A 15,499-nucleotide genomic window follows, 5' to 3' on the forward strand; every position below is an offset into this window, starting at 1 on the left:
AGTTGCATGTCCCAGGAGCCACAAAGTGTCACTTCTGCTCTTCTTTATTGGTCAGACCAGTCCCAAGCCAGTGGTGGTGGTGGTGTGGGGCTGTGAACTCCACCTCTTGTGGGAAGAGGTCAAATGATACTGGGGTAGTTATAACACCACCAAAGCCTGCTCCAAAGATGAGTTCGCCTGCCTTCCACTGATCCTTGCCTCTCAGTTACCCAACTGCCTAGCTGACGAGTTTGGAAAGAGAAGGAAAAGAGACAAGGAGAGCAGAGATTGGACAAGGTGGACATCTTTCTTAACATTAATGGCTTCCCCATGCTGAGGCACAGAGTGGCTAATTCACTTGCTCCAAACCACAGTGAGTAGGTAGTGAAACCAGGAGTTGAATTCATGTTGTTCTGGTACCAGGGCTGGATGTTCTGTTCCACTTTCTCCCCACCTGGAGCCCAAGCACTTACTTCCAATGGTCAATTCAGACCATGGAATCTGGGTATAGTTCTCCTGTCACACAGGCCCTGTGGCGGGAGGACAAGTGGCCCCATGTGGCCTGCCCCTCAGCAGGGGAAGAGGAACCCTGGCCCACTGTGGCTTCCTGCCAGGTCCTCCCTTCACGGTTTCATGCTGTAGAGACTTCTGCTTCTGCTAAGTAGGTAACCCCCTTGGTGAATGTAGGAAGGCCCCCCCAACTGTACCAGATATTAAGTCCTTGTCCATTTTGAGTTGATTTTTGTAGATGGTGAGAAATAAGGCTGTTGTTTCACTCTTCCACAGCGGGATACCCGGTTTTCCCAGCACAATTTATAGGAGACACTTCCTTTCCCCAATATGTATTCTTGGTACCCATGTCCAAAACCAATTGGTTATAAATGCATTAATTTATTTCTTGGTTCTCTATTCTGAACCATTGTGTCTGTTTTATACAAGTATCATGCTGTTTTGGTTACCATTGCTTTTTTGTTTTTGTTTTTGATACTGGGGATTGAACCCAGGGTGTTTTACCCCTGAGTTACATCCCCAGTCCTTTTTATTTTTTTGAGACAGATTGCAGAGCCTGGCCTTAAACTTGTGATCCTCCTGCTTCATCCTCTCAAGTCGCTGGGAACATAGGCATGCTCCACCACACCTGGCTTATTGCTTTGTTTTTGTTTGTTTGGGCTTTTTGTTAGAAAAGGAGGTTTTGCTATGTTGCCCAGACTGGTCCCAAACTCCTAGGCTCAAGTGATCCTCCTGACTCAGCCTCCCAGATAGCTGGGACTACGGACATGAGCTACCATGTTCTGCTTGCAGTCTATTTCAAAGTCAGGTAGTGTGATGCCTCCGGTTTTGTTCTGTTGGCTACAGACTGCTCTGGGTAGCATGCACATTTCAACAATAGCAATTTTTAAAAATCCGTGAACATGTGGTGTCTTTCCAGTTTTTGTGTGCTCTTCAATTTCTTTCATCAATGTTTTATGGTTTTCATTGTGAGATCTTTCATCTCTTTGGGTAAATTTATTCCTAGGCATCTTTTTTTTTTGTAGCTATTGTAAATGGGATTGCTATCTTGATTTCTTTTTCAGATAGTTTATTATTGGTGTACTTTTTCAAGTTGATTTTGTATCCTGCCACTTTAATTCATTTATTAGTTCATTCATTTATTATTCATATATGAATTCATTGATTAGTTCTGATGTCTAACTGGATATATTGAAGTTCATATGTGAAGAGATATTTGCAATATTCACAGTTCCAAGAATCAACCTAAGTGTCTATCAGTGGATGAATGAATAAAGCAAATGAAATGTTATTCAGTTATAAAAAAAAGAAGAGTCCTGTCATTTGTGGCAACATGAATAAGGCACAAATGTGATCTTAAAATCACTGATCTTAAGGAAATAGAGAAGAATTATGGTTTCTAGAGACTAGAAAGATGGGGTGGGGTGGAGAGAAGTTGGTCAACCATCCAAAGTCACAGTTAGATAGGAGGAATAAAAATTCTAGTGTTCCATTGTACAGCAAGCAGGGTGATGAGTGAACAATAACACTATGTATTTCAAAACAGCTGGAAGAGGAAAAAAATGATACATGTTTGAGGTGATGGATATACCCAAAGATGATCATTACACATTATATACATATATCAAAACATACCCCATAAATATACACAATTAGCATTGTAGATTTAAAATAAAAATAAAAAAATTTAAAAATCAACTGTAATAACTTCAAATAATGCAGTATAACTCTCAAAATAGATCATATTAACAGATCATATGAAGTTATCAGTGTTATATTAATAGTTCATATTGACATAACACTGATAATATTTAAACTATAACTATTTTATAATAGTACATTTATAATAGTTTTATAATAAATATTATATATATAATATTTATCACTATTATCAGTATTATTCTGATAATAGATCATACACAGTAGGGGTCTGAAGGTCAATGGCTGCCACAGCAAGCCTTGATTGATGTTCAGAGTTTTGTGTGTATGTTTTTTTAATCACTAGAAAAATCAATATTCAAGTGAAATGAGGATGGTTCAGAGAGACCACCTCTCCGAGCTGTCTCAGCCTGGTGCTTCATCGGTCACAAGTTCTGTGAATGTAGACTTCCTGAAGTCTTGGCCCCCTCATCTGTAAGAGCTGGCTGGCGGATGGGAAGCACCTATGGAATTGTACACACCACCATTGTTATTATGAATAATGCAGCACTGTGTTGAGCTGGCCCTTCTCTTGTCTTCGTTTGCATGATGACCTGCCAGAATCCAAAGGTCCTTACACATTATATATTATTTTATTTATTTTTACCTCAAACACCCCTTGGCAATCTGACAAAGCCTAGAGTTCCTTTCTCAGAATATTTAAAAATGCCTACTGTAAAATGAATAGGATTACAAAGGAAACCAATAGCATAAAATTCTCCAAATATTAAAACAAATTTATAATCAGGTAGTCCATGTGCTTTACATAGAATCTTGCAGCAGATCTAATAACAAGCTTCATTTAAGAGTGGAGAGTCTGTTGACAACTTTCATGTAAAATTAAAATATCTTCTTTCTATTGGTGGCACAGTCACAGGTTGTCTATATTCATAATTGAAGGAAGACACACATTTAGTTTGAGGTTAGGGGAAAGATTCCAAGTTCACAGAGCCTCTAAATTTTGTGTGAACCAGCTCAGGAACTCCTGTTTCACCTGCTCTCCCAATATGTACCCACAGGGGCCAAACTCATCTTTTCTTTCTTTAATTTGTAAAATCTGGACATGGATGGAACTGCCTTGGATTTGGGGGAGGGGATTTTCTTTTTTGAGGGGGGAGGAATTTTTTCATTTATAAGTGACGTGCCAGTTAGCAACAGGCCCTTGAATAAAAATATAATCCATAAAAAAATTGTGGCTGTGATAAGATTATAACTCAAGAATGATTTCATACCAGGAAATACATTTAGAAAGATGTTCCTCTTTCCATCACCGCATTCTAGTGCTGGGCCATGGATATTCTGGAAGAGGCTGAATGGTTCCAACATTCATGAACCTTAGTAGAGTTAATTAGGGAACAGACCAATTAGTACATTTTATCCCTTTCTTCAAGTTTTAACCAAATCAGTGGCGTCACAGCAACACTCACCGAGGAACTTCTCTGGCGGGAGTGGGGGTGGTCCCTGGACCACCTCACCCAGCATCCCCTGGGAGACTTGTGAATGACCAGATCTGATGAACCAAGTTGATGTGGGTGGTGCCCATGGATCTGCACTTCATAGGCCACTAGGTAACCAAAACAGGAGAACCCTCTTGGAAGAAACGCCACTGCTTGTTTCATATTTAATAAGTGAATCGTAGACTCTGGAGACAGAATGAAGCATGGACAGGTCTTGGGCTTTCCCCCATGGCTTGACACTTGAACTTGGGATAGCCATAAAGGCTGGAGGCCTCACCCAGGACTGATTCTCATTTCCCTGTCACCTCCAGGGCATGACAGGTGATCCTCTGAGAACACCAAACCGTTCTGGGGGTGGGGGTCTCTGCTGGTGTGGTTGAGCTGTCTTTATGAAGACCTTTGGTTCCACTCATGGATTCCATCTCTCATTTTTTTTTTTTTTTTTGGTAACTCAAAAAGAATGATTTCATACCAGGGAGCTTGTTATTAGATTTACCAGTGAGCAACATCCCCAGTCATTTTTATTATTTATCTTGAGTCAGGGTCCAAATTGCTTAGGGCCTTGATAAGTTGCTGGTTGGCCTCAAACCAGTGATCCTCCTGCCTCAGCCTCCCAAGTCACTGGAATTACAGGTGTGCGCCACCGCATCCGACTGGACCCCATCTCTTGTGCAAAGTCCTCCTGGAAGGACTGAGGCTACTGCCCCTCTCTGTTGCCTTTCTGTGAAAGCACGTGAGGCCTTGCAGCCGGCTCCAGAGGCAGAGGAACAACCTGAATTATCTGCAGTCAGTGCCTCTGGTTCTCAGCCAATGGTCCAGGTCTTGCTTATGTTAAAACACTGCCTCCTCTGGATGTGGTGGTTGGCTTCAGCCACATGGACACTGCTGTTTTCCTTCTGTTCCCTTCCTCTGGGAGGAAAGATGGCTTTGGCTAACCTAGCCTTCTGGGTCCTGCTTCCGAGCCTCTGGGGAAGGCCTTTTCTGTGTTCCCTTTTCTCATCAATTCTTTGTTCTCCTATCATTTTACGCCTCTCCCTTCTTACCAGCTGTCCTTTCTCATGCCTGCAGAAGACACACATGATCCACTGACCTGGAAGTTGTTCTGGCCTTTAAGGGACGATTTCCTTCTCTCCCACAGCTCAGCTGGAGTCAGCCTGGGGAGCAGAAAGCTGGGGAGGCCCCCGTGGAATCAATCACCCCTGATTCTATGGACCCACAGGCCCGAAGCTGAATGGGTCTGGGGATGAGGCCTTCCTATTTGCGTCTTAGGCCGGGCCTGTCTCATCTGTGGTTTTTTTCACTAAGAAGGCATAACACACCACAGGCCTCAGGTAAGCGCTGAGGTCACCGGAGTGCAGAGGGCCCAGAAAGTGTGAGGACAACACACCAGTCTGTCCTCCCGCAGAGCTCAGGGGATGGGAAGGGGGCCCACATCAAAGCCTGGGGCTGGTGATCATGCTGCTGACTTCGCCACCTTTCGTCAGAAGCTGGGGAGTGTGGGGAAAGCCAAAGGCTGCCCTTTCTCTCAACCCTAACCCACTTCGAACACCTTTCGTACTAGCTATGCTTCCTCTGGCTTTTAATGGCTTCAGCTTCAACTGTGCCTTTAAAAAACATATCCATTTTCTTAACTTGGGGGGCAGGTTTTGTCTATTTGCATTTCAGATGTGTGTGGGTTGCCAGAGGAGATTTTTCCCACGCATCTTCAAACCGAAAGGGCTGACCTCGCCACCCGGGCCTTTCTGAGTCACTGGGGTCTTCAGGTCCTCAGCACCTGTGGGCGGCTGTGGCTGGGAGAGACTCTCTGTGCCAGGGAGTCTCTGGACATTGACTTGGGCTGACATTACCTGGAGTCAGATGTGAGGCCATCTTAGGGTGAAGAGGGAATGGGGGGCTCTGACCTGGGGTCCCCGGATCCCACCTCAGATGTAGCACAGACATCGTGTCTCAGTTGACCTCATTCTAACCCACAGGCCATGTGGCTGCTAAGCCTCCAGAGGAACAGCTGGGTTAGCAAAGAAATCTGGCTGTGTGGTTTAGGGGCAATTAGGTAAACCAACTTCCCATCACTTCACCTGTCACTAGACAGAGGTGGGGCTGGAGGGCATCTTTAACATGAGGACGAAGGGACCAGCTCACATCCAGGCTCCCCACAGCTTGCAGGCCTGCCTTCTCTGCCTGGGGAGTGCTTGAGGAGTCTCTGTCCCTGGCAGAATTGTCCAGCCAATGGAACTGCTGATGACCTTTCAGCTGACCCTGGCATTAGGACTGACCAGGGTCTTGACTGTTTTGAGCCCTTTGTGTCTGGCACATTGCTCTATGCTCTGGAGATCGGGGGAGAAGATGATGAAGGAGATCTAGCCCTTTGCCCTCGAAGGGGAACCAGAGTTAAAGAAAACGTGATTAAAGAAGCAGCCATGAGAAAATCTGGGGGCAGGGGGAGGAGTGGAGGAGGAAGAGGGGTGCTGGGAGGTGTCCTTTGAGCCCTTGGTCACCCCACATGTGGAGTTGTGATTGATTAAACTGCGAGCTCAACATGCCCCTCTGGAAGCTCCTTGCTGCCCTGGCGAGGGCAGGGTGAGGGGGGGGGCAGTAGGGCTCACCCCCTTTCTCTTCTGGTTGCCAGCACCACCCATCAGCTAATTCGTGGTTTTAGGCCATCTGTCATTTTTGTCCCCCACTCCATTACTCTAGCCAATAAGAAGTTGATTCTTTGCTCAAAGTGCTGAGTGCCGTGGAAAGCGGGGGCCATGGGACTGGGGTAGAACCTCAGCTGGCAGAGGGGGCGGCCTGGAAGACACATCTGCTTCAGTGGGTCTGACTACTACCAACCTCTTGGTGAACCAGGAAGTATACAAATGCCAGGCCACAAGGCGGCTGCTGAACTCTACCTGCAGGCTAGAGCCCTTTTGTAAAGTCACTATAAAAGGTATAATAATAATAATAATAATAATAATAATAATAATAACAACAACAACAACAACAATAGCAAAGGGATCAGGAGTAGAGCGTGTAGACTGGGAAAGGGGGAGGGGAGAGAAAGGGAAGGTCCTGGGTCTTGATTTAACATCTGAGCATCATCTTAAATGTTAAGTTTCACTTCCCTGTACTTCCTCTTACCCAAACTCCCCCCACCCCCATTAGTGACCTACCCCATGGTACCATAACCCTAAGCCAATCCCAGAAGGACACGACCCCTGGACTCTGGAAAGCCCATGGTGCCATCAATCTAAGCCAATCCCAAGCTAGTCCCACCCGCCCATCTCTGACGCAAGCACCCCCAGCCTCTCCCATAGCGCCACAGCTCCAGCCCCAAACCCCTACCTCACAAAAGCTGAGCCCCGAACATCTGGGGGCCTCTCTCCTCTTTATAGAGGGATGGCCTTTATTTGTTAGCTTTGACAAATAAACCTTGGTGTGGATCTCTGCTTGGTCTCCGCCCTTCATTTCTCACTCGACCATCTCAGTTTCCTATCACTGGGGAATCACATTGTTTACACTGTTAGATGCACATATGAATAAAGGCCAAATGAATCCACTATTACTTGTAATTCTAATGCACCAAAAATATTAAAAAAAGAGAAAAAAGATACCCTGCTTTGTCTAGGGGAAGCTCACCTCCTACTCAGGTCTAGGGGACTTTATCATTTACCTTCCTCATTCTTTTCAAAGGAATGCAAAACAACACTCCGAAGATCATAGTGTTTACTTTATTTAAATTCTGAGGTTAAAAATATTTCCAAATGGTGTAGCAGATGTTATAAAGGAATATGTTTTGGGATACAAAAATTTCTCACCCCTACTGTGTTGGTGAGGTTTGGTATTTGATGTGCTTTTGAGTAATTCTTTGGCAGATAAGATTGAAATGGGCTCCTGACTCGCCATCCCATAAGGCCACTCAAGTGAGGATTCATTGATTAAAGTGCATTCCAATTGAAGCCTTCCTGGGAAGGCTGAGTGTCACCCTGCAGTCACCAGAGGCAGGGCACCTCCAGATGACACTCATTCATAAAGTTCTAGAAAAGCTTCCCCCCCGCCATCAGAAATGTTTCTCCTACAATTTAAGGTTATACTTTATTATTTTAAAAAAGTGCTTAAGAGAGAAAAGGGAATTAATGAATCCAGTCTTCCGTTTCCTTGGAAGAACTGCAATTAAATGAAGAAAGCTTCCACTGAGAGGCACCTAGTTTTGTAAACGTGAAGAGTTGTCTCTATGGTCTTTGTGAGAGTCCTTGGTTCTAAGCACCACCAAGGGCTTCTCTCTGCTTTACTTCCCAATACCTCAGAGCCAAGCTGGTTTCTTGGTCTAAAGAATTCTCACAGGTAGAACCATCCAGGTGGACTTTTACAAATGCAACTCATAAACCACCTGACCACATCGCACCATCTAATCACATGAAACAGACTCTGAAATTTCATCTCCAAGTGAAATTTCCTCTTATCTGGGCCTGGAGTGGCTTCACCACCTTAGGTGACAGCTGAAAATCTTCAGAAGCACCATCTCCTTTGAGTTTTATTATGTGGTTTTTCATTTCTACTTTCCAAACCTCATGGAGTTTTTCAGTTCCAGATTCTTAAGAATTTCTTTGCCTGTTCTTGGTCCAGTCTACCTGGAGTCCATTGTGCTGTAGAGTCCACTCAGATGTGGAGGAGCACATTTTATTGCAAACACGCTTCCTTGTTGGTGAATGAGTGTGTCTGGTGGTTGGTGTATCTCTTGGGCGAAGGTGATTGTGGCTTCAGTGGTAGGTGAACAAGGCGGCTCGTATCATTACTAAATATGATCATTATCCCCAGAGCTGAGCTTTCCCAAGGGACTGCTATTAAAACAAACAAACAAACAAAAAAAGTAATCTGGGATCCCAGGGGATTTCTAGTGTCACTCAGTCTAGCTGGGGCTGCCATCTCTGGCAGTAATTCATCAATTGTCATTTGCATTAAAAAATAAAAATTACCCCAACCTTCAAACCTCAGTAAAGTTGGGAACTGTTTAAAAGAATAAAGCCATTTGTAAAAGTCACACTTAAATAGGCCAAGACGTTCTCTAGCGACACGGTGCACAGCACACTGGAGCCTGAACGGTGAACTCATGTACTACCAAGGTCCATTCAGCACAAAAAATAAATATGCTAATGAAACCAAAGAGGAAGGGCCACTGGGCACTCGGTCGCCTCAGTCCAGGGCAAAGGCCAGTTTCCACACAAGGGCAGTCAATGCTGGAGGGGGGTCGCGCCAAGGTCAGGCCCAGCTCTCTGGGAGGAGTAACTCTGGTTGGCTTCACAAGGGCCAGGTGGTCTTTGAAGGTGCAATTGGTCCTCTGCTGTGACAAGTGACAGATATTTAGAATGGAACTCAGATGAACGGCCGCAGGTCCCTCATAGGCCCCAAACACATCAGCTACTCAATGAAAGGTGGTTTTTGTTGCAGACTGTAGTGTGGATACCAGTTGAAGGCCATCAGCCAGGCCAGTCTCCAAGGCATCTTGGGAAAGCCAAACACTCAAAATAAGACCCTCAGACTGTACTGGGGCTCTTGATAGCTTCTTTGTCGCAGGAACAAGATGACATTGGATGATTCTTTGTGAAGGGGTAGATGGGTTCAAAGGAAGGATAATCTGCTCCTGAGTAATCTCAGGCCATGGGCATGCCTGTGAGGACACAGGCTAGGGCATCTCTGGGGGTCTTGCCATTTTCTGTCTCAGTGCTGAGCAGTCAGGCCCCGGTGAGGAAGAGACAAGAGTACCTGGTGGCTTTCTGCCCGACAGGCTGCTCTGAGACCCAGAATACAAAAGGCCCAGCTCTCTGAAAAAGCTGTTGGCCATTCTTTCACTCCTTACTGGCAAGTGCCCACTCCTGTTTCAAGGCCCAAGTCCATGTCAGAGGCTACGTCCCCTTACTCATGGCCCCTGAGCATCCTTTTTGCTAGTGATATGATTGAGGCCGTGGTGCATGGTGGGCCTGGAGTCCTTGTCCCATTCTCAGTCCCTCCAAATCAATCAGTCCAGGGTTCTGAGAGTTGGTCTGACTGGCCTTGGGTCCCAAGGCCAGCTTGGAGCAACGGCTGGGCCCCGCACTCAGATCCTCAGTCAACCTCTATGGTGCTTCTTTGCTCACCCTTGGCCATTTTGTCTGATGTCCTGTGGAAGTACCTGGGACCTGACTGCAGGTGACTGGCTTCACATAGGACACAAAGGCCATCGAAGTAGAGCTGTCTGAGCTGGGAGAAGGGCCACAGAGAACATGAAGAGCATTTTACTCTTGTCCAGGAAAAGGAAACAGGACCCCTTGCGTCCAGGGGTGATGTTTCCTGGGTGTCAGTGCAGGCTGAACAGAAGGAAGTGACAAGTGGGGTATTGGGAATCTGGCAGGTGGGGACGAGGGACCAAGAATAATTTATGTCTCTGCTTCCTTTGTATGGCTGTTTCCTCTGTTACTTTGGTTCTTAAGTTACCAAAGAATTTTGCTAAGAAGGCCCCAGTGTTTGAGAGTGGTCTTGCCTGGGTTCTGCTCCTTAGTAAGCCGTGCCTGCAGCGAGCCCTGAAGGCCAAAGCATAGTTCCGCACCTTGGGCATGGTGTCAATTTCAGCCAGCATTTGGGCTTTGGAGGTCCTGAGAAGGGTGGGCTTTGTGTCCTGGATTATCTTCAGTTGATTCTTAGGGTGATATTTTGAGCTATGAGTGGAGGGCTTTGCCTGGGAATGGGGTCACCCAGACAGAGGGCCAGGAGGAAAAATTCACCTCAGAGGCCCCTACCAAGTTGCTGAGTACTGGAGCAGCCCCAGACTCACTGGGGCATTAAGGGACTGCCACGTGACAGGATGCACCCCCAACCCCTGTGCCTCAACTTGCATGGTGGCCGCTTGGCCTCCTTTTCCTGGGAGTCCTCAAGGGCCTCAGAGCCTGAGGACTCACAGGGTGTGGCTAGGGTCACCAGGAAGCCTGGCTGAGTGCAGGGTGGAACAAAGCAGGACATCCCTCTCCAGGGGTGGGAATCAGGGCCACAGGGGTCTTATGAAACTCTCCACAGGAGGCTGCAATCAACAGCGCACCTAGGAGAAGCTGGCGGTCTCCTGAGGTTTCCACCTTTGGCAGGATGTCCCTTTGGGTGTAAGGACAGCTGGCAAATGTCATCAATGGAAATGTCACTTGAGCCCTTAGGAGCCATGGGGCTAAAAGGGACAGGTGCATGGTACAGAGGTCACAGTGCCCCGAGAAGCTCAGCTTCTGAGTAGCGGCAGTGCAGGGCTTCTTCCAGAGCAGCAAGCCAGTGAGCCTGGGCACAGCCATTTTTTTTTCTTTTTCTTTTTTCCTTTTTTTGGGTGTATGTGTGTGTGTGTGCTTCATGTGGCAGGAGAGGAAATGTAGTGTTTCCTGTGGATGAAGTGAAGTTACCGTCCAGGTGTTTCATGCTACGGGAAATCGCTTCCATCATAGATCACAGGCCGGTCAACTGCCAAGTGGTAAAATACTTTTTTTGAGACAAACCTAAAGAAACAGAAATGGAAAAGGGAGGGTGTTACCCTGAGAGCTGAAAACTTGAGGGGAGTAGAGGCTCAATGGGGGCCTCCTGTGGTAGCTGTGTGACCCTTGTTGGGTGTGGGTGTTGGATTTCCCCAGGGAGACCAATATTCCAGAGAACACAGCCTCTCCCAGGCCCCTGGGCCCCTTTCCTGCTTGTCTTACAGGTTTCTCACCCTGCAAAAGGTCAGATGGCCTTGGAATGTCACCGAGGTTGTCTTGGGGAATAATGTCCTTTCTGCCACAGGCTATGAACCTTTCACCCTCAGGGCTGCCTGGGGGAGTAGATGGACCAGGTGCTGGAGGAGGCATGAGGCTAGGCGCCTTGGGCCTCATTCCACCTCGGCATGCAGATCCTATGCCATCTTTGCTTTTAAAAGCTCAAGTAAGTCTCTGAGATGATTCGGGGGGCCCTGGCCACAGTTCACCACAGCACTGTTGCCTCCTCCAGCGATCACTGGGAGCCTGCTTGGGGCTGTGTTTTGCCCTTGGCTGCCTCTCCTTGGCTTCTCCATCAATCCACCGGGAAGCTGGGGAGGCACTGACAGTTCTTGCTGCCATAGCTCAGAGAAACTGGGTGCAAGTAGGGCCCACAGTGGGAAGAGCGAGTGCTAACTGCTGCCCCATCCTGCTGCCAGGAGGGGCCGTGGCTAGTGACCACTTAGGTGGGGGCTCTAAAGGCAGCTCTTTGAACATGCTGGGCATACCTTGAAGTCCTGCTGATTCGGGGGAGTTCATTTCCCCAGGGGAGTGCAGGGAAGGGTCAGAAAAGGGGTGATGTGGGAAGGCCATCCTTTGGCCTGTCCTGTAGTGGACATCCTTGGCTACAGCCCTGGGAGTTCAGGCCCTGGTGGTGGCAAGTGAGTAGCACAGTTTTTCTTGAGTGCCCTGTTTAGTTATTATGCTCAAAATCAAGTGCCCATGTGGGGAAGGAGGTGGCCATAGCCCAGGCCCCTGCTGTAATCTTTACTGCGTCCCATAGACGCCCCAGGTTGCTCCTGTGACAAGGCCCAGGGGCTTCACCTTGCAGTCTTAGATCTGTTTCTCTCAAGCTTTCTTCTCCTACCTCCCGTTCCTCTCTTTCTCCTTCACGCATTTGTCTGGCCTCTCCACTGTATTTCCTGAGCCCCTTCTTTGGGCATTAAGAGTCCAGTGACATGAGCAGAGGCAGTCCCCGTGGCATGGAAATTCTGTGGGGCTGGAGGAAATTGCTGGCATGTGGTGACACACTGTAAGTGTCAAAAATCCTAACAGTCACTGGAACAGAGCCCTGTTAACAAGGACCTGCTGACAGCCAGGTATGGTGCACATCTGTAATCCCAGCAACTCGGGAGGCTGAGGCAGGAGGATCACAACAAGTTCTAGGCCAGCCTTGGGAACTTAGCCAGACCCTGTCCCCAAATAAAAGATAAAAAGGCATGGGGATGTGGTTCAGTGGTGTAAAGCATCCCTGGGTTCAATTCCTAGTACCCCCCCCCCCAAAAAAAAATAACCCCCAAACAAATGAAAAACTAATGACAGAAGAATGATCTAATCAATCGTTAGTGTTCACACTGTGGCCGAGAAGAGGAGGCAGAGAGGCATGAGAGACCAGGGGCCTCCATCTGGATGCTGGCGAAGGAGGCCCTACCTGGAAAAGGTGTTGTCGAACACCAGCATGTAGATGCCGGGCGTGCGGACCTTCAGCTGGCCCTGGATGTTCTCCTTGTGGGAATTGCATCTGGTCGTGGGAATGAGGACCTGGGGGGAAAAATAGATGGAAAAACACATCAGAGGCTGAGAACCTCATGGCTGCTCTGGGGGGATCTTTCATTTCGGGGGAGGAGGCTGAGTGCTCTGTTGGGGGTCACAGGAGGAGTGGTAGGGTGCTATCTGCACACTCTGAGTTTGGTGACACTTGTGGCAGGGGGGCTGTATGAGTGTTATCTGGACCCAAAAGCTGGCTCCCCGGCCTCCCTGACTACAGCCAGCGCCAGCTCCCTGGGTTTACTTTAGGTGACATCCATGTGTCCAGCTGTCTCCTGTTGGTCCCGAGGCTGCCCTTGGTCTCACAGGATGGGCCAAGACCTCTTTCCAGATGATGATGCCTTAGGCACTTCATGAAGCTGCTGGCCCCTCTCCTAGCTGAGCCTGGCTGGCCCACGTGCCCCAGCACCCTTTCATCTTTCCAAATGAGGCCCTGAGTTTCCTGTTTACTTTCTGTTTTCTCTGGGAATGACAAATTTGTCCCAGGAAACATTTATTTTCTCAGGCCATTTTCCAAGGGTCTTGTTTTCAGAGACCAAATTTGAGCGGATGGTGTGTGCTGGCCAGGGCCAGGCCGGGGACCTCAGATGGCCAGTCTCTCCCACCAGGGCAGGACCTTCTACCTGCTGGCCAGTTAAGACAGGGGCCCCACTTTAAAACCACAGTTATTGTAGGAAATAAAACAAAATCAACCAAAAATTTAATTAAATATTTTATCTTCTTTTCTTTCCTCTTTTTCTTTTTTTTTTTTAACCCCAAGAAGTGACAAGCACCTAGAGGATCTTGTCTTATGAAATGTCCCAAATCTTAGGAATACCGACACTTAAATGTGCACCAGAAGCTCTATAGACCACAGTGGCATCTTCACACTTTAAGTTCCTAATGTGACAAACTACCTCAGAAGTGACCATTTTTATTCTTTAAAAAATTAAATGTATCTTTTTCAGATATTCAATCTTCTTTATGTTCAGTTTTTACTTTTTCCTATTAATCATTTTTAACCTACACAAAAATGATCAAATCCAAAATAATTATAAAAATGAGATGGCTTTTCAACTCAAACTTGAAAATGGCTGCATATTTCTCAAAGTCCCACATGTTGATCAGAAGTTCCCAAAGTGAAGTAAATTCCTGCCCAACGCTCTGTCCTCAAGGATCTTGGGGTTTAATGGAGATGACAGACAAAAATCACACGGAGTTCTGGTGGAGTCGGTGCCACAGGAAGACTGGGCAGGGCTGCCCGACCCAGCCTGGTAGGAGGGAGAGGAGGCAGAATGGTAGGGAAGACTGGCCAGAAGAGGTGACACTGAACTTGGACAAGTCAGAATCCAAGTTATACAAAGGATTTTGTCTGGCTACAATAGAATTAATTTGTTGGGAGCTGAGAATGAATCATTGCTTTGAATTACGTAACCCTGGACACTGAGATGCCTCTCCTGGGAATCCTTCAGTGAAGGCGCTGAGGGAACCAACCATTTGCAGGTGACTCCTGTTGATAAGGAGAATTCCATGCCTGTTATGGAATTTACTAGTTCAAAAGCCTCAAATTCAAATTCCAGCTGCCTGGAGGTAGAAGAGATGGGCGCAAATTGATAAGCCCCAATACTAAGCTGTTTGGCTCAGACTTCATCCTGTTTACCCAAGAAGCCTTTTCCCAGTGAATCCCTTTGATTTTTAAAATCTATAAAATAAAACGTGGAGCCTCGTGTGTTGTTGAATCAGATCCTATTAGGGCTGATTTACCCACTGAGTCCGGCTTCGTCTATTTCTGCTTGTTTGTCTTTATTTCCCTTATTTCTTATATTTCTGATCCAACTCATCGCCCTGTCTGGGGAACAGTTCAACAGTCCTGCACATTTGGGATATTAAACCAGAAATCAAAAGTACATCTCTGGAAAATTCTAAAATATTTAGAAACTAAATTAGAAATTTAAATGTATGGGTCAAGGAGAAATCAGAAGGGAAAACCACAAGGCCTGGAAGGAGGGTGTGCAGGGTGTTCCTGATGCGAGGGTGTGTCTGTGCAGACTGGGGGCCGATGGGGGTGAGAAGGCAGGTGGGCTTAGATGAGTCCGGAGGAGACAGAGAAGCATGCAGCAGCCATATTAGGTAGGACTGCTGTGTGCAGGCTCTGGGGCACCCTGTTCTGCATGGTATCTTATTCGGTTCCATTCTTGTTCTGCAGTATTCCATTTCCACGAGGGACTCAGAATCCTGGGAGGCTGAGGGGTTGAGTTCTTCTGTGGTCCCTAACCTCACATTTCCGAGCCTGGCTAAGACACTCCTCCAGGCATGTGTGGAAGGAGCTGCTCAGGCAGAGGCCGTCTTGCTGTCTGTCACCTGCGGACCCCCATGTGTCCTGTCCTGAACTTCACACTTACAGCCTTCAGAACAGAGCCACGTGGAGAGCTCGTTCTCTCAAGAGGATCTGGTAAAGCAGATACCACATGTTCCTTCAAATAATGCTCTTCATATCTTTCAAACATTCTATTCCACAGAATTTTCATTCATTTAGCTGCTATTTTCCCATTGTCACTTTAAATAAATTTAAAAAATATCAAAAAGTCTGGTGGAAATTAACAAGGGCTCTGG

At 47.0% G+C, this 15,499-nt stretch overlaps 1 protein-coding gene across 1 annotated transcript in view; it reads right to left on the bottom strand.

Annotated features, from left to right (window-relative positions):
- Window positions 1-7,335: 7,335 nt before the first annotated feature.
- The window catches only part of Fyco1 (FYVE and coiled-coil domain autophagy adaptor 1), a 75,719-nt gene continuing 67,555 nt past the window's right edge, over window positions 7,336-15,499 (bottom strand). The window contains exons 17-18 of the mRNA XM_027932065.2: window positions 12,792-12,901; window positions 7,336-11,128 (exon numbers count right to left, since the gene is read on the bottom strand). Coding sequence (XP_027787866.2) covers window positions 11,053-11,128; window positions 12,792-12,901 — 186 coding nt within the window. The 3' untranslated portion in view covers window positions 7,336-11,052. The remainder of the gene's footprint in view (window positions 11,129-12,791; window positions 12,902-15,499) is intronic.

This window comes from Marmota flaviventris, chromosome 1, assembly GCF_047511675.1.
Source record: "Marmota flaviventris isolate mMarFla1 chromosome 1, mMarFla1.hap1, whole genome shotgun sequence".
NCBI classification, from domain to species: domain Eukaryota; kingdom Metazoa; phylum Chordata; class Mammalia; order Rodentia; family Sciuridae; genus Marmota; species Marmota flaviventris.